At 42.9% G+C, this 24,545-nt stretch overlaps 1 protein-coding gene across 23 annotated transcripts in view; it reads left to right on the top strand.

The window, feature by feature from the left end:
• Nucleotides 1–24,545, top strand: part of LOC109889887 (collagen alpha-1(XIII) chain-like) — a 113,872-nt gene that overhangs the window by 39,064 nt on the left and 50,263 nt on the right. For 13 of the 23 annotated variants that reach the window (XM_031823434.1, XM_031823433.1, XM_031823432.1 and 10 more), the window contains exons 3-6: nucleotides 10,335–10,379; nucleotides 12,708–12,715; nucleotides 18,177–18,203; nucleotides 21,908–21,943. In XM_031823434.1, the coding sequence (XP_031679294.1) occupies nucleotides 10,335–10,379; nucleotides 12,708–12,715; nucleotides 18,177–18,203; nucleotides 21,908–21,943 (116 nt within the window). The remainder of the gene's footprint in view (nucleotides 1–10,334; nucleotides 10,380–12,707; nucleotides 12,716–18,176; nucleotides 18,204–21,907; nucleotides 21,944–24,545) is intronic. The other 10 variants (XM_031823438.1, XM_031823441.1, XM_031823440.1 and 7 more) reach the window with 7 other exon arrangements.

The raw sequence follows: 24,545 nt of genomic DNA, 5'->3' as shown, positions 1-24,545 counted from the left end.
CGTATTCACAACTCTTGAAACACTAGAATTGTATGCATAAGTCATTTGCAGACATGACAAAATATTCGATAGATATGTCTTGGCGACCTGTTGATACTTACCTTGTTTGTTTTTGTAGGTCTGTTTTTACAGGGGTCAACTGTTGATTCGTTCATCAGATTTTGAAAACAATAACACACACCTAGATCACATCTCAAATCCATCTCTCAGCAAAGCCGTCAGTGGATATGCATACACATTAGCCCTGAAAGGATGAATGGAGGAATGCTAGCTTGCATAATGCATTTACTATTGTAAGCATAAAACATGTGCTCAAATGTTTTGTCCCCCATTGTAGAGATGTTTTAACTTGACCCACATTGCCATTTTTCTTGAGTAAATAATGTTTGTGGGTCAAGAAGTGCTGGGCTTTCCTCTCATTGACGCCTCCTGCCTGTGTGGACAAGAGGAAGAGCATGGCGCCTTGTTGCCGCTAGCTACGTACTGTAGCTAACAGTCGTATGCTCTATGGCCCACCATGCAGATGTGCCAGGCCTATTATTAAAAAGCTGTGAGAGGGAGTACTGTAAATTAATGTTATTGTTCCTAATCCAAATCTAGGTACTGGCATTGAGGCAACCTTTAGGCGGCAAACTATTTGGACAGATTGACAAGCTTTCCCGAGATAATATCAAGTCCTAAGCATTTTATTTTGGGGAAGTAGGCATGGTAAATAATCGCAATTACGCAATCAGATGAGAGGAAATCAAGAGAGCCCTAACAGTTTCCCTATCATAGGCTTTTTGCTCCAGTAATTCTTTGCTAAGCATTGTATTTAGCTCTACAGTACGATACCAAATCCCTCCCAATAAACCCTAGCAAACAGAGCACTGGGTCTGCCCTTAAACCTCTCCACCTCTGACAAAACTAAACTCACCCACTTTGGGCCCCGGTCCAAAAACTACAGGATAATGTCCAAATAACTCCTGATGTTTTTAAACATAAGCAACTGAAATGTAACTGCCACGTGCTCTCCCAGCCATGCATTCAAATCACTCCAATGAGTTGTTTCCTTTGGCTGATAACAAACAGCTTTAGGAAGTGCGCAGTGCATGACATATTGGTTTTCATGACAGGCCCGTGGACTTGTGAAGGTTATTTAACAGCTACATTAAGGCCTTCTAGGGTTACAGTGGGAGCATCCTTGAGAAGGCGTTGAGGAGGCTTTTCCGGAGTTCGCTGGTAAAAGCTCCTGAAACACAGCACGTATTTGCTCGGTGGACTTTCCCCGTGTCCTGCGGTCCTTCCCTGTTTTAAAGTAAGTAAGAGCCTCATTTCTTTAGCATCTGCCGGATTATGCAGGTGTTAGTACAATCCTATCCCTTTTTGTTGATCATAGCTTTATTTGTGTGAGCCTGAACTGCAGACCAGTAGCTGTGGTGTTTTAAGAAAGGTGAGGTTGCCCTCCATTTCACATTCCTGTCTTTTCAAAGGCCTCCTCTGGCAATGAAATCGCTTTCCCCCCCCTGTGCCACTTTGGTGTCCTGTTAATTCATGGCCTTAAGGTCCAACAACAGCGCCGTCTGTACAAAAGAAAATCAAGTCTGCTTGAATGAAACTTCAGTACAATTTGAATGCAAACCCGCTATTAAGTCAATGAAAGAGGAGACAGGGTGAACCCTCATTAAGACCCATGCTCAGTTGCAAAAGCCTGATGGTGTATTTCCAATGATTATGTGAATTAGCAAGTCAGGGAAATGTAACCTAGTATCCTGCAGCACTGCTGTTTAACCTAATTGTCTAATGACATAGTTTATGCTTTAAATGTATGTTTCAAATGCTCTGGGTACAGTGTTAGTTACATAGTGTGGCAGCCAGTGAGGAGTTGTACTGCCACTGACTAGAGTGGTATACTACGAAGCAAGCTAGATCTACTCAGGCTTTTATAAAGCTAGCTTCACATTCCAGGTCAGGCTTCAGCCATACTACGGTGATGGATATTGCTCGCCCTCTTGCTGCCAACTCTAGCAGGCTTGCAATGTCACACATGGCTAATTGAATGGCACCCTCTTAATCGAGACAATGCTGAAACATAAATCCATGGGCGAGTCAGTGTCACATTTTCGTTTGTGGTGAATGAAAGAAAGGTTATCTTGCAAACTCAGAAAGCAATGGTGTGAAATAGGCTTTTAGAAGTTCCGCCATTGGTGTGCTTATCACACTCCTATCGCACCTTCTGTGGAACATTCTTGTTGCCATATAGCATAATCAATCAAATGGTTTTGGAACCTCTTACCCTGGCAATTTGACTGTTAAACTCATGGGTATACTAACAATGGCTGCCAGTCTTGACTTGAATGGGAACTGCCATCTATGGATTATGTTTCTACTATGGTTGGTTGCTTGACGCTACAGAAGGGAGTGCGTATGGCCCACTACGTCACTGGGGCTGAGCTCCCTGCCATCCAGGACATCTATACCAGGCGGTGTCAGGAAGGTTCTAAAAATGGTCAAAGACTCCAGCCACCAAAGTCATACTCTTAATTAAATATTTAATAAATCTTGCTCAAATGAAGGAGATGTTGACATTCTTTGCGTGAGGGAGGGTATCTGATTACATTGGTCCCCCAACTAGTGGTCTAGAAACTTCATTCAGGATAAATGTATTAACCTACCCCAGAGCAGGTTAGTTCTGAAGGATTCATTGCCATATAAATGTGCCTGGCTAAAAGGTGAGCCACTTTCGTGGTACCGTGAACTCAGTTGACCAAAGTCACCTCACTAACTTCTCAAACCTGATTTGTAGGATTGGACTCCGAGCAAGGTTTCTGATAGGCGGCTCATGATAGGCAATAAAAGCTCTGTTTTAAATTTACCCTATAAAAGGCTACAACCTAAATTTAATTAAAATGTTCAGCAAATAACTTGCGAACAGAGCTACCTGCTCACTCAGGCCTCGCTCTCGTGCGAAACCAGCAGCTGATAAGTGTGGTGGCTGATCGAGTAGCCAGCCACACCCTTAATGAGCCTTTTGAAGTCAGCTGTGCCTGTGTTCTCATGCCAGTGGGTGCATACCAGGCTGACTAAATGGCTTGTGGTGCTGGTGCCCCTCACGGCGCCACACTTCCTTCTCATGAGGAAGGCTCGTAGATCACCCATTCCAAGGCTTCAAGCTGATGGGCGCATTCCAGGCTGACCACATGGCTTGTAGTGGCGCCCCAGTAGTAGGGTAGAGGATTTCTTCTGTGGCAACCCCAGTGGCACAGGACTTCTTTAGGGCATGAGGGCAGTGACTGTGCAGGCTCTTCTGGTTGACACTGAACAGGCCAGCAGCAAGTCAGCTCCAGCAGACCAACATGGAAGGAAAGTCTTCTTCTGCAGAGTGAGTCTGATAGAACCTGCGCTGCGTCCTTAACGGTGATTTCGTCTGGTCGCAACTATTGTAACTGAGTCAATCATCTTCAGTAAGACCGCATGGGCATCAGGATACATGGGGACGTGGGCATCATTTTCACTGTTATCAATCCATTTCACAGCTGCCATACCAGTCATCACGACAGCAAGGGCACAGAGTCAAATGGTGTGTGGTTTCTCCACACCATTCATACAGACCAGGGAGGTCTTCAGGGACACTAGTAGACTTATTGGGAATAGAGGGAGATCAAAAGTGCTCCACTGTTCATCTTCAGCCCACCAATTCTTCTCCTAAAAAGGTAGAAGCGCATGACATCAACTGCCTTTAGTGACCTTTTCAGATAGTGCTTGCTGTATGTAATTCCACTTTTTTTTGGTTCATCTACATGAAGTCCAGAAGGAACTTTGCACCATTTTCTTCCAGCCACTCACACACCATACTTGCAGTTTTGTCTTTGCCATCTAAACCCCAAAACAACTCACCATGCCTCCAAGGAGCAATGTACCAGAAACACAACCTAGCTCAAGGTCATCCGGTAGAGCTCTGACAGCATTTTCCACTGAATGTGGAAGCCAGTGGGGAGGTGTGGTGCAACTGACCAGAACTAGGCTAGGTTTCAAATAGAGGGTAAATTCAAAACAAAAGCACTTTTATTGCCAAGAAGTTTACAACCTAAATGTTCAGCAAACAGAGCTACCCATGCTCTGAGGCCATGCTCTGAGGCCTCTCTCTCTCTCTCTCTCTCTCTCTAGTGAGGGAACCCAGCAGCTGATAAGTGTGGTGGCTGATTGAGTAGCCAGCCACACCCTTAATGAGCCTATTGAAGTCAGCTGTGCCTGCGTTCATTTTCAAGCCAGTGGGTGCGTTCCAGGCTGACTACATGGCTTGTGGTGCTGGTGAGGGCATGGACACCAGTGGCTGCCATTCATAGGAACACCAAAATACTAATGTACAGCAGCCTACATTTATAGTATCTTTCATCACTAGACATGCAAAACCATTAATATACTGCAAGTACATACAGTACTCACAAGTCAAAGGCGGACGGGTACAGCTATCCGAGGGTGTTCAAATAGATTACATATGTCAAACTCATTCCACAGAGGGCTGAGTGTCTGCGCGTTTTCGCTCCTCCCTTGTACTTGATTGATGAATTAAGGTCACTAATTAGTAAAGAACTCCCCTCACTTGGTTGTCTAGGTCTTAATTGGAAGGATAAACCAAAAACCCACAAACACTAGGCCCTCCATGGAATGAGTTTGACACCCCTGAAACAGATCCTGCTCTTGGAATTTAACCAGAACCTGTAATTGGAACTAGATTCCACTGGAGCCACAATTCATGTGTTGCTGTTTCAAGTCCATGATTTAAATAGAGGAAAATATGGCGGTTGTAGAAACAAAGGGAGATTTCTGCACCTCTCCAATAAACCACTCACTTCAATGGAGTGGAGGAAGCCTTTCTGCCCAGTCTGGAGGGCTGTTCAACTTTTAAATGTATTGCTCTCCCTCCCGAGAGCAATTTGGGAGAATAATGGTAAAGTCAGATTAATGGTGGCTTTTCTGGCACAAACACAATGGCGTCTTTGTGGTGATCTGCTTTAAGAGGCACTGTGTAATTATTTAATCTCAGGCTTAGTGACGTTCTCTAGTCCAACAGTTGTTTGGGAAAATATTTCATTCTCAACCAAGCCAATCGGCATAGGTGTGCTCCCATTTTCTCTCTTTCAGACATTCCAGGAATGGTGATGGACTGAATCAAGATGTTTTATTTGTGTGCAGAAAGTAAAAGGCAGGTCCTCTGATCAAGGGGTTTTCAAACTTTTCAAACTTGCAACCAGGGACTCCCATCATATGTTAGTAAAAAAAATGAAGTCAGGTCTTGTCTTGTCATCAGGTGAATAATAATTGCAAAGAGAAGTAATTAACATTTTAAAATCAATAGATTTGTTAGACAGTTTCATTACTTTGACCTCTACATTTAATTGGAAAATTATGTGTAAACATACCTTTCTAACTAATATGCTATCTTGGCGTTTTTTTTGCTGTTGTAAAGCTAATTTCCAGCAATTCTACACAGTTTGGCATGGAGCTGAGAGTCAATTTTGCAGTTTTAAAGCAAATTTATTGAAATTCTATAAATTTTGCCATGGCTAATATTGTGTTCCTCTGCTCAAACACAAAATCAATGGTCATGTGTCCTGAATTTTCCTTTTCTATGTTTAATTCTACCTGACTGTCTAGATTTTATTTGATTGTTACTTCTCAAAGATGGTATTATTTAACATATATATTTATAGTTCAATATCTTTTCTGCATGCTTTCCATCTGGTTGTTTAAGTTGACACTGAAACTGTTTTTCCATCCACCTAGATGGCCAGTGGTAATTTAGACAGGCCTACTGTGATCGGTGTTACCCTGCTTTGATAACCAACAACAGAAAGTCATTCTTATTACATTGGTAATTTACTTTGCAGCATTTGAAGATTTTCTCATGGTCTGATATTGCAGTGCTTTTACATGTATCCATCAATCTGGTCACTTCTCTCTGCACAGACACACTTCTCTCTGCACACTGTACAGTATGTAAACCATTGGAGGGGGTGGGGCATTTAAACGGGGTACACCATTTGGTTCCCCCACTCCCCCTTAGCTTATTGACTCTTTATCTAAAGTTATTTTCCAATGGCTTCCATGTTCCATGGTAACTAATGGAGCCAGAGTCCCCCATGCATCTACACCCACCTTTTCGCCATGAACAAGCTTATACACTAAACGGCACATAGGAAATGTGTCTGGATGTGTATGTTTGTGTTCCATTGAAACGTGTACACAATATTCTGCTTTTGTTGGACGGCCAGAGCAATATCACTCGTGGGGTTTAAAAGTCATTTCTCAGTAGTAGTATAGAGCATCTTTTCATGAACATTGGCCTCCCCTCTTTTCACTGTGACATTTTCTCATAACACGACGTCAGCGAAGCATGAGCCAAAAAAAATCGCTCGCGCCTTTAAAACTAGGAGCCGTGTTTAACAAGGCAACAAACCTACAAGGGCTCCTTGTGAACGGGTCTGTGAACTGTCACCTTTGGATACACTGAGTGGATGGCGGGACCTCTGTCTGTATTGAATCTCTCTGCTTAACATTGGCTCCCTCTGGCTTGCTGTCTACTTGCTGTCTACTGTTCTAGACATGCTGTCTTTTCACATGGACTCTCTCCCCAGGACCAGCTGAAATGAGCAGAGGAAGGGATTCGTGATGAACTGTTGATTTGTCTAAACGTGATGTTTTTGTGGAGCACTAGGAACCTGATAGGGCCGTTGTTAGCGTTTATTGGTTCCCTGTGGATGGCAGAGGTGCAGAGGTGCAGGGAGAGGCCAATCCGATTCTTTAAAAGAAGTCAACTAATCTCCCTTGCCTTTTGGACCAGCCACATATCCATATTTTTTGGGGGAAGCCGAGAAAGTTGTCATATATATATATATATATATATATATGACAAGGTTATATATAACCATAGTGAAGAGGTATGAATTTTGCAGAATGATTTTTCCAGATTTCAATAAGAGGTGGACGTTTTTCTCTCATTGACAGAGGTGCAAAAGTTCAGTCCCTTTTTATTCTTCAACAGTTACAACCCCCTGAGTAAATCCTGTCCTCTGTTTGCATAATTGTAACTGAAAAAGTGTAAAAGTACATTTACAGAGAGCAAAATTTATTGACTGTTAGTGCAAAGTATTAGTTTCCCCTCAAAAATCAGGGAAGGTGAATGTTTCGTGTCTTGAGCATTGTGCGATTTATGATAGCCCTTCGGTGTGTGTGGTAGAGCAAGTTCTGTTGATAATGAAATTTGACCCTTTTTCTGCCTAAAATAGCATCGTTAAATTATCACCTGGCTGTGGCACACACCCTGTTGTACTTTTGGCTATTGAAAGCAGTGCCCCCCTACTGGTCCCTCCGACACCACTTCCAGCATCAACCTGTCCTGGATGATCTTTAATAAAAATGCCGAACAACCATACCCAGCCCTGCTTTAAGATGCAACAGGATGAGAGCAAGGGTGTTCTTTTTCAGCATTAGCACTACCACGGTCCATTCAATAGCATGGCTCCAGACTTTCCACAGCACAAAGCTGAAGGTTCTCACCCTAAAAATGTCCAATGAGACTGACCCCTGAGTATTGGCTATATCTTACATAAGGCTAAAACAGACGGTGTCCTTACACTGCAGCCTATTCCATATCACCCAGTGGTTTCTCCTGTCTGGTCTAGTGTATTGGAAACTTTCTACTACCCTTACAGTACATTTCACATTTGTGCCGGACACTTGTTTACAAGGGCAATTGGAGAAGCAGGGAATCCAGGAGATTGGCTCAGGAAGAGGGGGTTGGGAGGGTATTTTCAGCACCGGAATTCTGTGGGTTATTCCTGGATATATATCGCAGGACACGGATCATCTCAAGATGGTAACCCACCTGCCCATAGGCCTCTGATCCAGTGTACTCAACCGACATGAAAGGTCATGTGAATTTAGCCTCAAGCTAGGGATATGACAGCCTTTTTGAAGTTTTGAGTTATTGTGGATGGATATGAAAATGTCCCCCACCCCTAAAAAAAAAGTATGTGTTTTGGTTATTAGTTTTGTAGGAGGAGGTGACACTGAAACTCTAATTGTGCAGAGAGAACAAGCTTTGTGTCTGTTGTGGAGTTGAAGACAGACATAACTATCACTCAAACCAAAGCTCATTGTCACTGGCGGTCGGTGCTGTTTAAGATGAGGGAGGACATTTATTATTTAATTTGCATGGCCTTATTTCTATTACAGCATATTGGATGGCTGTCATTCACATTCCATTCACCCAGTTCAACGTAACAGCGATAGGTTTAGGCTACTACATGATACTCAAATTTTCCCTATGCCCATCATGAGGTTGCTACAACCTAGCCTATGAATGAAAGTTTACAACGTAGGTGCACACAGGTCGAGACAGACAGTGACACATTCAATTACGCCTTGCACACTTTTGCCTGAATCTTGCTGATATAGGATGTGATCATTATTCCAACAGTTGCAAACAAGAGTTTCTATTGGACAAATTCAGGTATGTTTATCCCTGTTTCGTTCCATTTGCTTCCATTTAAGAACCGTTTTTCATCTGAATTGGCGGAATGATAGTAGTAGTTAGTTAATAGAATTAACACGTTAGTAAACCCACTACAATCATGCAGTAACGTTGCAGTCAGTAAGGAGTGACAATAAATGAGTAAAACCAAAAGCTTACCGTGACTTGGAAGTGTTCCAGTGTTGTCTGATAGTCATAGCCAGCTAGCTAACATAGCATCCCTCTGTTTGAGCAGGGTGTTTGAGTAGGCTAAACTAGCTAGCTGCATTTGCTAGCTAAGTAAGTGAAACTGAAAGTGAACAAAAGGGACAATCTCTCTATCTCTCTCTTGCTTCTCCTTCATTTTGGAAGAAATTCATTTGCTCAAAACTGTTCAACTATTGTCTTTCTCTCTTTTTGAATGAACAACTCACCACATTTTATGTGCTACGGTGCTAGCTAGCTGTAGCTTATGCTTTCAGTACTAGATTCCTTCTCTGATTCTGTGATTCGGTGGACATCATTTCAGTTAATTCCTCAAAAGATCTGATAGGTTGGAGGATGTCCTCCGGAAGTTGTCTTAGTTACTGTGTAAGGGGGTGGGAACCATAAGCCTCCTAGGTTTTGTATTGAAGTCAATGTACTCAGAGGAGAACGGAAGGTAGCTGTCCTCCGGCTGCACCATGGTGCTACCCTACAGAGTACTGTAGACTTTCATTGCAAAAAGTGTGTTTTAATCAATTATTTGGTGCCATTTGAATATATTTAGTATAGTTTTATCTAAAAAGGATAACTTTTAAAATGTTTTACTATTCTTATTTTTATGAAATTCACTGAGGAGGATGGTCCTCCCATTCCTCCTCCGAGGAGCCTCCACTGCCCAGTGTTGGGTAGATGCTTGCCCTCTGAACTATTTATTATAAGTGGTGAGGGACGGGGACACGCCCAAGAGATTGCATGTAGACATGCAACATTATACATCCATTTCCGACCGCAACCAGCTTCTTACATAAGCAGGACAACAGGTGTCAGTCGCAGTTTGACAGCATTTAGCTCGACTGAAGAGAAGCTTGGTGCTTGGCTTGCTCGATATCATTGCATCGAAACAACTTCCTCTTTTATGTGTGTGTCTGTCTGTGTTGCATGTGTCGCCTTTGGCCCGTAGCGTGTAAAGCTTTGGCCTCAGCACCCCTGCATTGTATTACTGGAGTTGTGTGGGCGCCATCACATGGGCTATATTTGCAGTGCCATGCCTGTGTACCAATGTTGTCTGTAGATGTCCCAGAGCGGCCTGCCGACCTGGCCAACAGGATGTGATGGTGAGCCCAGAATGCTGCTTGAATCAGAGTCCATGCTTGCTTCCCCATGCTTACGTGCTGAGGGTTTAGGCTTTTGCGTCTGGGGATGCTCACCCCCACAATAATTATCGGAGCACCCCAAAATGTTTGCTCCGCCCATCAGTAACTCCGCCTTTGCTGGATGGGCGTGCTTTGGCGAGCATCCCATCTCTTAGCGTTGTGCACGAGCTTGCAACGCAATGCTTCATTTCTGTCTTTTTTTAATAATTGAATTATTCCTTTTTTTGGCTGCTATTGAAGACTGACCAGCACTTCCACACACACTTCAGCACAGTTTCTCTAGTTTCTAGTTTCATAAGCTGCCAATATCCCTTTCCAGGACATTCAGAGCTGCATATACACAGTCAGTACAGATCTAGAATGACTGTGCAATATGTGAAGATGTTGGCTTGGTATGAGTAGGCCCAGCCTGGGTAAAGGGATATTGCTTTAGTGGGTGTGGAGTGTAACCGGTGACTAACTGCCGGTTGTTTCTCAACCAGGGCGTCCTGGGTCGAGGGGAAAGAGAGGTCGCAATGGTGATCCAGGTAGGTTTACAGTACTGTACCTGCCCTCCACTGTCCATTAGACACCTATAGGCCTGTAACACAAAACAGTTGATGAAACATCATAAGCACACTAAATCCAATGAAAACAGCAATCTCTTCTCACATGTTGACAATTACCTTGTTTTCGAAGGCAATATAATAAGTGTGTGTATGTGTTTTTTGAGGAATATATTGTGGCAAGGATATTGGTGAATGTTCCACCAGATTGAGTTTAGTGTTTTGATTCTGCATTGTGATGCAGTGAAAGCAAAACGTGTCAGCCAGGAACGCGATCACCGTCCATTCTGGTGTAACCAAACATCTCCTGTGGGTTTTACCCATTCAGGTTTGAAATTCCTTGCACCTAGGTTGACTATAGCCGAGGGTAGCGTCCAAAATAGTCAGCAGAAGTTGAGACAGAATCCTCCTCAAATACTAGAAACAAAGCCTCACGAAAAAACAGGAAAGGAAAGGGTAATGCAGCCCCCAAAGGGAAAGTTTTGTCACCCCTGACCAGATCATCTGTTATTCCTGGATGTTATTGCTCATGTCAGACTGATCTCAGGCCTGTAGGAGAGGCCAGACAGTCTGCACTCCCTCTGTCCGTTTGGAGAGTCATTTGGGTAAGGGCGGCTACCTCTTTTAGGGCTGTTTGTCTTACGTCTGTGACAGCTACTTGCAGTATAATAAGTCAGGTTTAAGAGTGACCTTTAGACTCTGGCCTCCTTCATTACAGTGTGGCTCCATGTCGGGGTTCTCGGGATCCTGAGCCCCAGGATTCTGTCTCCTCCTCACTGAACAGAGTACTTGTCGGGCTCCAGACCATTTAAATCATGTGCCTACTTCCATTCCCATTTTTCACACTGTTTTTAATGCAAACAGTCTGGAAAACCCTCATTATCCATTTTTTTTCTTCCAGTTCAGGCATTTATTTTACTCATACAATCCTTAACTAGGACCAGACAAATATGCCACTGAGAAGATAATGCTGGTGATTTGATGTGACGTTAAAAGGAAGGGATTTGTCATCAGTGATTTTCCTCACTGTTCTGTGATTGATGTGACGCCATCTTTTGTGACCCTGTCTTGATTTTGCAGTAATTGATTCTGTCTGGTGACTGAGGTCTTTCTGATTAGCCTTCTGAAAGGTCAGTGGGGGGGCGTGGTCACAATGTAAGAAATATACCTGCTTCTAGGCTCTGATTACTAGTGGAACATTGCCTCTGTACCTGCCATGTTTTTCTGATGAGAGTTTTAAAGGTTTATGTAACCGTTCAGACGGGGCTCATGGAGTACAACGTAGGAGTGAAATAAAATGTTAATTCAGGGAAGTATTTTCAAAGAACCAGTTTCCAGGATTTCGAGTAAGCATGGTGAGAAGAGAAACTCCATTGAAAGTGCTTTTTATTCCAGGAGAAAGGGTGTCTGTGGAGATGTCTCTCCGCAATGGAAAAAAGTCAATGCAATGAGTAGTGCATTAATCTTAACTGGGTGTGGAGGAAGCTCTTGAGGAGCGACGCCGGTTTGGCATTGGGCTCAGGCTACAGGCGGTGTAGTGTCATTTGGCATCTTCCTGGCACCAGTTTCACTCTCTCCATCCCTGTTCTCATCAATCCAGGAATTGGTAGGCAGACAATTTCCAACACTGCCAGGGAGGGGAAACGTCTCAAGGCTAGGAATGACCATCTTATGGGAGGGCTGAGAGAGATTTTGGAGTCGGGCTCCCCAAAATGAATATTTCGATTTATGCACCAATTTTCTTGTTGTGACACATGGAAAATATGACCTGCCTATGTGTGCACAGGTCCCGTATCCACAAAGAGTCTCAGAGTAGGAGTGCTGATCTAGGATCAGCTTTGCATATTAGATCATAATGAATAAGATTGTACTACTCTGCTTCTACTCTGAGACGCTTTGTGGATACCGTACTCCCTTCTATGCCTTTTAAAGGTGGTTAGAGCTAGACAAAGAGTTTGGAAGAACTTCTCACTGGTCTGATGAAGTCTTCTTTACCTTCACGGGGGCTCGACGAGACATCCACCTTTTGTTATTTGTGTTTTGTAGATGGACTTGGCGAAAACACCGTCTCATAATTAAATAGGCATGTTTGAGTCATGATATTTACTGTTCTATGAATCAGTCAATGGCAGGAAGGTTTTTAGGGTGAGGCATTGTACCGCTCCAGAACAAATCCAAATGCAGACAGCCACTGTAAACTGAACTTCAGAACACTTGAAAAACTTTCCAATTCACATTGACTTAACTCAATTTGATCAATGTTTTTCTACACTGTGTGACTAATTGAAACTTTCTCCCTCTCTTTTGCAGGACCTCCTGTAAGTAGACCCGATGCCTTGTGTGACCATGCAGAGAGTGGTAAAGTGACTGTGTTTTTGTGTTTGGGAGTGTTTGTACCATGGATAAGTCCCCCCCCCTCACACACACACACACACACACACACATCTTCCATGGATGCACCCTTTTGGTGTTGCTGTGCGGTGTGTTCGCAGAGAGCTTGTAAAGAGTGGTGACATGATGATTTTCAAAGCATATTGTTGAGCACATCAAGGCAACTATTTAAACATGGTCATTATAGTTGCTCCTCCTTGCATTGTTTGTGGGGTGGAAACGCTTTGCGTTCGTAAGTGAATCAGTTTTCCTTATTCAAATATACATGTGACGTCTCTCTCCTTTTAGTGCACGATAATTACATTATCAGGACTGCTAAGAAGCATTTCACTGGTTCGGCTCAGTGGAATATCAAGTGGACTTGACATTATGAATAGCATTGTGGATTTTTATTAGGCCCTTTAACTAAAAGTCACTCCTTGGAAAGTATGAATCATAGGACCACTGAGGAGTCTTTAACGGTGCTTCTGAAGTCAGGAGCCCAGGGGTGTTTTCCACTCCCAAACTCCACCTCCATGCCTCCATTTGAAACACTTAAAGAAGCTTTCTGATGTCTGAGAACATGTCTCCCCTGTATCCTGCCAATACTCCGGGATCCTTAGCCATGTCACCCTTAGCCTAGCATCTCAGAGCTTACCTTCTGGTTCTGTGGGAGGACACTACGGAACACCTTGGGCAGGGCGTTAAAATTGGGCACGGCTGCGACCTGGTGCTAAGAGAGGGTGAAGGTCGTGGCCTAGCTTCGGGCCATGGCAGTGATTGATCAGTCAGCAGCAGCCAGGCAGGGATGGACATCCAGACCAGGGCCAGGTATAGCCAGAGACAGCCAGGCAGGCCAGGGAGGAGTGGGTTTGTGGGTTCCGGAAGAAGACACTCTCATCAGGTTGGCTGCGTTGCACACTTGATGAAAAGTTCATGGTTAGCTATTACATAATGACGAAGTTGGTAGCATGAGGATATACAGATGCACATTTCACTGGGTAGGCATTGCTGTCACTTATACTTTTATTACGTGAACAAAGGAAGGAACCTTTCCAAATTATTTAGTGGAAGTTTGAGTTCTGGTTGGAATCGTTTTGGAAGTTAAGTGTCATTATGTGCTTTTGTGTTAAACCTTTCCACTTGAAATGCATTAGCTATTCATACGATTACATAAAGAAGCACTTACACTACATGATCAAAAGTATGTGGACACCGGCTTGTCGAACATCTCATTCCAAAATCATGGGCATTAATATGGAGTTGGTCCCCCCTTTTCTGCCATAACAGCCTCCACTCATCTGGAAAGGCTTTCCACTAGATGTTGGAACATTGCTGCATGGACTTGCTTCCATTCAGCCACAAGCATTTGTGAGGTCGGGCACTGATGCTGGGCGATTAGGCCTGGCTCGCAGTTGGAATTCCAATTAATCCCAAAAGTGTACAATGGGGTTGAGGTTAGGGCTCTGTGCAGTCGAGTCAAGTTCTTCCACACCAATCTCAACAAACCATTTCTGTATGGACCTCACTTTGTGAACAGGGGCATTGTTATGCTGAAACAGGAACGGGCCTTTCCCAAACTGTTGCCACAAAGTTGTAAGCACAGAATTGTCTAGAATGCTGTAGTGTTAAGATTTCCCTTCACTGGATCTAAGGGGGTCTATTTTTTTAACCAGGTAAGTTGACTGAACACATTCTCATTTACAGCAATGACCTGGGGAATAGTTACAGGGGAGAGGAGGGTGATGAATGAGCCAATTGGAAGCTGGGGATGATTAGGTGGACATGATGGTATGAGGGCCATACTGGGAATTTAACCAGGACACCAGGGTTAACACCCCTACTCTTATGATAAGTGCCATGGGATCTTTTAGAGAACACAGAGAGTCTGGACACCCGTTTAACATCCCATCCGATAGATGGCACTGTACACAGGAAATGGGATATTTTTTTAGACCAGGGTCAAGAGTGCCTCCTGTCTGGCCCCCCAACACCACTTCCAGCAGCATCTGGTCTCCCATCCAGTGACCAACCAGGACTAACCCTGCTTAGCTTCAGAGGAAATCAAGCATCAGGATGCAGGGTGGTATGCTGCTGGCCTAGTCCAAACCATGAAACACAGCCCCAGACCATTATTCCTCCTCTACCAAAATGCACAGTTGGCACTATGCATTCGGGCAGGTAGCGTTCTCCGGGCGTCCGAAAACCCCAGATTAATCCGTCGGACTGCTAGATGGTGAAGCGTGATTCATCACTCCAGAGAACGCGTTTTCATAGCTCCAGAGTCCAATGGCGGCGTGCTTTATACCACTCCAGCCGACACTTGCCATTGTGCATGGTGATCTTAAGTTTGTGTGTGGCTGCTCGGCCACGGAAACCCATTTCATGAAGCTCCCGACAAACAGTTATTGTGCTGACGTTGCTTCCAGAGGCAGTTTGTAACTTGGTAGGGAGTGTTGCAACTGAGAACAGAGGATTTTTACACACTACGTGCTTCAGCACTCGGCGGTCCCGTTCTGTGTGTTTGTGTGGCCTACCACTTCGCAGCTGAGCCATTGTTGCGCCTAGATGTTTCCACTTTACAATATCAGCACATACATTTGACCGCCGCAGCTATCGTGGGGCAGAAATGTGATGAACTGACTTGTTGGAAAGGTGGCATCCTATGACGGCGCCACATTGAAAGTAACTGAGCTAATCAGTAAGGCCATTCTACTGCCAATGTTTGTTTATGGATATTGCATGGCTGTGTGCTTGATTTTATACACTTGTCAGCTACGGGTGCTACGAATTAGCTACGAATTAGCCGAATCCACTAATTTGAAGGGGTGTCCACATACTTTTGTATAGATAGTGTCGCTATACACAAGATCCAGAATTGCGCGGGTCCACCGGAACTTTCACATAAGGAATAGCACTGTGAATTTTTTTATCAAGTTAAGTTTTATATCACTACTTAGATATGAAAAGGGTATTTTAAGAAATGTCCTCTGTGTTTGATTAATTGCCTCAGCTTTTCTTAACACGCTCATCCATATTGTGGCCTTTAACAATTGAGTGAGGAGTTGAGGACAGACGATTTGTATAAATAATCTCTGCCTCTATTTAAATTGGGATGTTATGCTAACACAATTACCCATGTGATTGCAACTGTACAACAACATGAAATTGGTGCTTTCCTGTTCCCCGAAACCGAGGGCTTTGGTCCTTTTTAAAAACACAATAGTCTATAATTTTTCATAGGTCACATCACAGGGGCTTGGCCTCCTGCCCTCCCTGTGGCCGTGTGTGTTTAAAACACTCTAAAACAATCAGAGTTGATGGGAAACACCTTTAGACTTAAATGAAACTAAACAGCTTAAACGCTCTCCATCAAGCTCCACCGTTCTCAAGCTCAGATTCAGGTTCAGCATTGCTCAACACACACAGTTGACCACTATAAAGTGTACATTTGTCTGAGAATAACATATTGTTAAAATTTAATTGCTAACAGGCCTGTTTTTTCAGACCCGTTTTTTTTGCCTTTTCTGGCAGCCTTATGGTTAGATAACAATCAGCTTCAGATCGACAGTAAATCCTGCTGCTGCCAGTGTCTGAGGGAAGTAATGAAGTCCAAACCTCTCTCCCACACCTGAACCCTCACCACTAAGGTTACAGAAAGGCCCCAGGGGCCACGGAAGCCCCTAGCGGAGGCCCTCTCATTCGTCCACTAGCACCCGGCCCAAATGGGAGCCACATGTTCCAGGTTACTGCTTAATTCCAATGAGGGGTTTCTTCCGGAGGTAGGGCACCCCTGACCCCTGCAGACGGCCCCTAGAGGCCCTGTAGCAGGCAAGCAGACAGACACCCATGTGCAGTGTGTTCTCACTCAGTACTTGGCCCTGCACCTCACCTCAGCTCTGCCCCAGACCTCCAGGACCATGCAAGGTGCTCCACAGAAGCACCAATCATTAGGCTTTCTAACAGCAGCCACTTGATTCACTCCCCAGATCAATAAAATGTTGCTCAACTAAAGAAGATTAAATAACATTCTGAGAGGAGATGGGGAGTGTGGTAGCATATCTTCCCTTTAGGATTTTCGAATGGATTGTTGATGCAAGATGAATGACTTCCCGTCTGGAACTGTTGGCCAATAGTGGCCCACACACTCAGTATAGGAAGCAGACACAATCATGACTCTTGTTGGCTTTTCAGGGAAGAATAGAGTCAAAATGTCAGTCTGTAAGCCCAAGAACTCCTCCATAGAGATAACATACTCCTCTGTGGACAAACAATGGCCAGTGGCTTTGGGAAATGTCAAGGGTTCCTGTTCCGTCCGACCAGTAATTAGTGCTGTGTCCTTTGCTGAAACAACACAGACATAAGGGCTCTTGATTTATGTTTCCGTAGCTCACTGAAAACAAAACACACAATATTGGAGGAAATGTTCCTTTGGCAATATTGAACACCGTATCAGACATCCTTATGTCTTTGTTGGTTGTTCAAGACGCTAAGCCTAAGGGGAACATTTGTTTTCCATTCAACTTAGCCACCAGATGAATAAAGACCTTGCATAGATGAATCCATGGCATGCCTTCTTACAAGACCTGTCTTTGCATGCTTTTACATGCTGATTGAAATGCATTGAATTTATGGTATGTTCTTTAATGTTGATGAGAATCTACAGTATATTATAGATAATGAATACCTTAAACTTCAACTGCTATGGTTTATGATTCATCCTCAACTTAAATAAGCATGTTATCAGCTCTTTAACCTGTTCAACTCTGACGCCCTCTGGTGGCATTTTTTAAATGATGCATAATATTGTATACTACCCTCATAAAGTACAATTCGGTTAAAAAAAAGTCCTACAAACACATGCTTAGTACTGTTGGAAAGAAATGTGAGATTCTGATAACGGTGTCCGACACAATGTGACTCATACAGAGCCTGAGATATAGCAGTCTCAATTGTTAAATGTTGGGGCATAAGAGATTTAAAAATCTAGGTTTGACATAAAAATATGTCCCCAATTACTGTTCGAAAAGGACGTAGCTTTGAACAAAACAACTGCTCAGAGTTAAACAGGTTCAAATCAATTAGGTCTATGAAATTAAATGAAATGATGTATTGTTAGATTTGTTTCTTCTTTTGTTGTGGAATGGTGTGTTTTCTTTTCTTTTATGGCTGCTTGTTATAACTGACCCTGCCAAAATACAATGAGCACTGAGAAACGCATTTTTTAAACGATCAAATACTCTGCAATGAGAAAGTTAAATAATGACATAATACTGTAGAAAACTATCCAAAAACAATTGTCTTTTTTGACCATTTTATTCTGGCCTGGATCAGTGTGATGTGAACTTTTTCTGTAATAATGTCAAGTTCACTTTCTATTTTGTATCCATTTCTCTCACCCCTTTTCAGGGTCCACCCGGACGATCAGGCTTTCCGGTAACTGTCTTTTAACTGTCTGTCTTTCGTTCTGTCTGTGTGTTTTGAGATCTCTCTGAATCGCTCTACTGAGAAGTTGTTTTTGTCCCAGGGTAATATCCCAATTCAATGAAAGTTCATTGGAAACACACACATAGAGGACAATCAACCCAGGAGTTTGATGACTTCAAATGAATGAATCTGTACTGGGATTGACAACTTCTCAGCTAAGATACCTCGGAGATATCTGCTCAACAGAGGGACTGAGTGCATTATACACTCCTTTGTGTGAGTTTGAATACCTTTGTAGACATACAATGCATTTAATAAGATTTGCAGTTGTCTTTACTTTTACTACATTTAGATTGGACATATAATTAGCATTGAAAAGGTTATGCCCCTTTTCATGAACAGCCCATTAGAAACCCAATTGTATAAGAATGAGAGACTTCCACAGAGCATCCCAGACATAAGTACTGTAGTTTTGGTATCACCTCAGACCCTCTTTTGCCTAGCTCTTTGCTTACTGTGTCCCTGTCAGTTTCCTGGTTACCCAGCTCTAACATGACTAACTCCCAACCAGCCAAATCCACATGGTCTCCATCATAGAATGGCAACAGGAGGCCATCTTAGATCTGACCTTTGACCCAGCTACCAGCTCAAACCTGTGAACCCTCCTCAATCCTTTCGGGCTCACTGGTGAAACAGGCCCATAAAACAGTCTGAAGTTGAATAGACGGCTCACAGGGTGAGCTTTTCAAGGGAGATTAGCTGACAGGTTTTGTCAAAGTTCAGATGTGATCCCTTCCAGGTTTTTTGATTGATGATGCTGTCAAAGAACTGGTAATTATATCAGAAGTGCTCTCTCCTCTTCTTGGGAAGGATGTGGTTTTGGAGAGGGAACTTGTCTGCATTCGAATCAGTCATTTCTCCCCTTTTTCCATAGAGTGTTGTATGTCAGATTTGAGCTTTGAACAAAAGCGCAAAACCACCTTGTGTGATGTATGAACTCTAAGCACTTTTTCCTTTTGTGATGAATCAAAGGACGTGAGCTCCGTACAGTCCTGTCACAATGACACTACACTTTTTCTTTCTACTTCGAGCCTGATCTATTAGCACATTTCACAATATCGTCACATAATTATCACATTAAGATGCGTGTTTACTCTCATAACACTTTGAAACCCTATACATCCTCCTTCAGTCACGCCTCATCTAAAGTAATGCAGGGGTCTGAGTTGTGTGCGTGTTGAAGCAGAAGCCGTGCTAGCGGTGGCGAGGGGAGCCGTTATGACTGCGGTCAGTCTGGAGAGTGAGAGTGTGCTGGTCCCTAGGCTAGTCCAGCTGAGTCTCATTACTCCTGCTAAAGGAAAAGTCCACCCAAAAACTATCTTTTGGTATTTGTTTCATTAGTCCATTGTTGATATAGTCCCAAAATGTTTTGCTTGTCAGCAATCAAGTTTTTGAAGTTATATGACTTTCAAAATACAGAAATCATCCCCATATGATGCATTTTGCATCATCTGCTGCTGCGTTTTGCGTCATATGATGCAGAATACATCATACGGGGAGGATTTCTGTATTTTGAAAGTTACAAACTGTATCTTGAAAACTTGATTGCAAACAAGCAAAACATTTTGGGACTATGTCAACAATGGACTAATGAAACAAATACCAAAGATAGTTTTGGGTAGACTTTTCCTTTAATACACCTGAGAGGCCTCCACACTGCACCACTGAGGCCCTGTGTAAATCCTCCTGTACTGAATCCTGACTGTACTGTGTGGGTGGGTGTAGGGGGAGGTGTGTGTATGAGTGTGTTCGGAGGGGGGGTCAGCAGTGTGGTCAGAGACCACTGAATTTGAGACTGCCGCAGCCCCAGCAACTCTATCTCCCAAACTGGGAGTGACAGGCGCTGCAGAGGGAGAGAAAGATAGGGAACAGGGGGTGGTGTGTGGAGAGAAAGTGGTCGCTTCAACTCTTATCTTTTTTTTTTAGGGCAAAAGACTTCAACAATAGAAGGAACACACATTGAGTAATAGAGTGGGGAGCGTCAGATTTCTGTCTGAGATTTCTCGGAATGCTGCCTAGCACAATAACAGACTTGGCCCTGTGCGCGATAGAGGTTAGAGAGCCGGCTGTTCATCTGATGCTCAGAAATCAACAGTTTGAGGGAAAGCACCGTTAAGTAACCATAGGAAATGGTTTGTCTCACTTTTGCTCGTTCTGCTCCTTATAAAGGCATTATACTGAATCTGGGGGAATTTTGAGCAGTTATGATATTGCACGGCCGTGTCTTGAATCAGGACCTTGGACAGGGCATATAGAGCACTGCCTTAAACCAGCATATCTCCAGAGACCTGATAGCAATGCTCCTGTATGGAGATCATTGTTTTTAATCACAGCGAGCTGTAGCTGTTTGTTTTTGTGTAATTAGGCAACTCTCTTTATTTCCTCAAAATAGCCATCACCTTTTTAAGGACTGGAAGATAGTCAGCTTGATATTCAGATGCACTGAAAGATAGTCAGCTTGATATTGATGAACACCCATGTTAGGTTATTAATTAGGTCCATACTATATTGGGGGGGGTGGGGGGTAGCGAGAGTGGAAGTTCAACTCAGGCCTCTCCACTCAACACCCCTCACAGATTCAGGTATCCAGCACATGTTGCGTTGCTGTGCGTTGTGATGACTTATGGGGCTGGCCCCAACCTGGAACTTGTTTCTGTAACACGTCATCGGAGTGAGTCGTTCAAAAGCTGTCATCGCCAGCCTACTCCAGGATGCCTGTCATGGGAGTGAGAGGGCGAGTTGCTCCTACTAAGAGGCTTTAGGAATGAACACCTTTTGCATAATAAATCATTTCAGCGCGTCCAGAGTTTACGGTCATTTAGAAGAGTGTGAACAAAGGTTATGCAATGGCAGATGGACAAGGGCATGACCTGGGGGAGGAAGGTCATTGTGGACTGTCACGTCCACTGGTGATGTTTACAGTGTTGCAAACAAAACAAATTGCTGTTAAACCCTATGTGTCCCAAATTGGACATGATACAGTATTTATGACTTCCACCCAGATGTTTGTAACCCTCTATGGGCGAAATAAGAAAACGGGGCAATATGTTCCAGCAATTTATTTAGTTATAAATGATGAACTAGAGAGTTCTATAGCTGTCACATAGGGAATGTCACTGTTAGTTGTGGCCACCTGGCAAATCTAATCTCTGACAAGTATCTGATGTGTAAGTATTAAGTGAAAATAATACAGTATATTAGGTAGTTATGACATAATGTTTACCTTTTTGATTTGTTTCAAATAATCCCTGATGAGGCTTGTTCTCTGACCACCATTAGTTCTCTGCTGCACTGACTTCTTTCAAGGCCTGGCATACTGTAGCTAGCCATGGGCCTTGAGGGAACCTACAGTTCTGGGCATGGCTGCATCAAAATTGCTCATCCTACCATAATGTTTAGGAATAGTTCCATAGTTCCAAAGCTACACAGTGGCTTGACTTTATCAGACTTGACGTACAGAGCCCGACCGTCTGCCATCAATTTAGACACAAATACATACTGTAATCTGTGTCTGAAACAGCATGATATTACATTTTGATGGCATGACAGAATGAAAGCTCACTATAAGTTAAGCTGTTGGCTGTGATTGTAGTAGTGCTGGAGCATCTCATAATTGTTTACCCCTTTCTTCTTGACTTTGCGTTGCTTATTAGGGTGACAAAGGAACAATGGGAATTCCTGGAAGATTGGTGAGTGACATGAGAATGTGCAACCGAGTAGTGTGTAGAAACAAAGGGACTTTGACCAAATAGAGGACACTTGAGTAATCACTTGAGTAGCATGTCTTCAACATTTTAAAGAAAAGACGGAAGAGAAATGGCACCAATGTTTAGGTTATGACCAGATAAAGATTTTTCAGAATTTTTTTTCTGACATTCTTTGTTAATTAATATATTGTTTAATATATGCATATGGAATTTTTGTGAAGTTTAGTACGGCCCATTGCAGAATGCAACCCTTGGTGCCCCTTCATAAATGATAAAAACTGATATATGAGGAATGGGTTTGGTATAGTTTGACATAGCTAAATATGCAATGCATTCAGAAAGTATTCAGACCCCTTGACCTTTCCATATGTTGTAACGTTACAACCTTATTCTAAAATTGATAAAATATTTTTTTACCCTCATCAATCTACACACAATACCCCATAATGACAAAACAAAAACAGTTTTTTTGAATTTTTTGCAAAACTGAAATATCACATTTACACAAGTATTTAGACCCTTTACTCAGTACTTTGTTGAAGCACCTTTGGCAGAGATTACAGCCTTGAGTGTTCTTGGGTATGACGCTACAAGCTTGGCACCTGTATTTGGGGAGTTTCTCCCATTCTTCTCTGCAGATCCTCTCAGGTTAGGTTGGATTTGGAGCGTCGCTGCAAAGCTTTTTTCAGGTCTCTCCAGAGATGTTTGATCGGGTTCAAGTCCGGGCTCTGGCTGGGCCACTCGGGGACATTCAGAGACTTGTCCCGATGCCACTCCTGCGCTGTCTTGGCTTTTGCCCCAGTCTGAGGTCCTGAGCACTCTGGAACAGGTTTTGATTCAAGGATCTCTCTGTACTTTGCTCCATTCATCTTTGCCTCGATCCTGACTAGTGTCCCAGTCCCTGCAGCTGAAAAACATCCCCACAGCATGATGCTGCCACCACCATGCTTCACCATAGGGATAGTGCCAGGTTTCCTCCAGACATGACACTTGGCATTCAGGCCAAAGAGTTCAATCTTGGTTTCATCAGACCAGAGAATCTTTTTTTCTCATGATCTGAGAGTCCTTTAAGTGCCTTTTGGCAAACTCCAAGTTGGATGTCATGTGTCTTTTACTGAGGAATGGCATCCGTCTGACCACTCTACCATAAAGGCCTGATTGGTGGAGTGCTGTAGAAATGGTTGTCCTCCCATCTCCTCAGAGGAACTTTGGAGCTCTGTCAGAGTGACCATTAAGTTGTTGTTCACCTCCCTGACCAAGGCCCTTCTCCCCCGATTGCTCAGTTTAGCCAGGTGGCCAGCTCTAGGAAGAGTGTTGGTGGTTTCAAACTTATTCCATTTAAGAATGATGGAGGCCACTGTGTTCTTAGGGACCTTTAATGCTGCAGAACTTTTTAGGTACCGTTCCCCAGATCTGTGCCTCGACACAATCCGGTCTCGGAGCACAATTTGGGTCTCATAGCAAAGGGTTTGAATACATATGTAAATAAGGTATTTCTGTTTAGAAATATATATAAATATGCCAAAAATGTCTGAAACCTGTTTTTGCTTTGTCATTATGGTGTATTGTGATGTCATTATGGTGTATTGTGATGTCATTATGGTGTATTGTGATGTCATTATGGTGTATTGTGTGTATATTGAGGAGGATTTGTTTGTGTTTAATCCATTTTATGATAAGGCTTTAAGGTAACAAAATATGTAAAAGGGGAAGGGGTCAGAATACTTTCCAAATGCACTGTATGTACAGTAGTTGTACTGTAACTTGGCATGTTTGCATGATGCTGACAATTTAACTTCACAAACAAGACTCTTATATACAGTAATGGCATTTATAAGTTGCTCATATAACCTAATATTTGTGTGTGGAAGTGACCTGCTTTTAAAGCGTTGTGTCATAAATGCCTATGACTGCTTATAAAGCCATTTAACAAACATTGTATCGTGTTAATGGAGCTGATTTTGTTACAGTAGTTACATACAAACATGCCAAATCACTGAAAAGTCTTAGAAATATCAAAAAGGCACCGATCGGAAAATGCTCTGTTTTTTTGTAAAACATCATCCACTATTCCATTACTCGCCCCTCCCCTCCCACCCTCTTTCACACTTGTAGCTTTCAATTTATTCATAAATTTATTAGAACACAATGATTTTGTTTTAGGCCAATTGTTTATCAGACATTTTTTTAAATATATATATTTTAGAAACAACTTCCCCATATTTCAAATCTGTTTCTTTTTTGGCTTGATACTGAATATATTCACATGTTTTTGTGATTCCATGTGTATTTTGTAGTTTTCTGAATGCCTTTAGGGAAATGTTCAAATCAAATGCTACTTGTTTACCCGATTTGGAATTGCCTGGAGACATTACATGCACACATTCTTTATTTTAAAGATGAGGAAAACAGGTTGTGCTGACATGTTGCACGCACACTTTTAGTTTTCTCATTTATTTAGATGTGTGTATTTTGGATATGGCCATATTTCAAGGCAATTTTACCACCGCAACATTTAGATAGATACCAGCACCTCGGCTCTCTCTGTTTTGCTCAGTCATCGTACTGGAAGTGAATTTTCACA

This window comes from Oncorhynchus kisutch, linkage group LG4 (assembly GCF_002021735.2).
Source record: "Oncorhynchus kisutch isolate 150728-3 linkage group LG4, Okis_V2, whole genome shotgun sequence".
Taxonomy (NCBI): Eukaryota; Metazoa; Chordata; class Actinopteri; order Salmoniformes; family Salmonidae; genus Oncorhynchus; species Oncorhynchus kisutch.
This window is presented reverse-complemented; position numbering and strand designations above follow the sequence as displayed.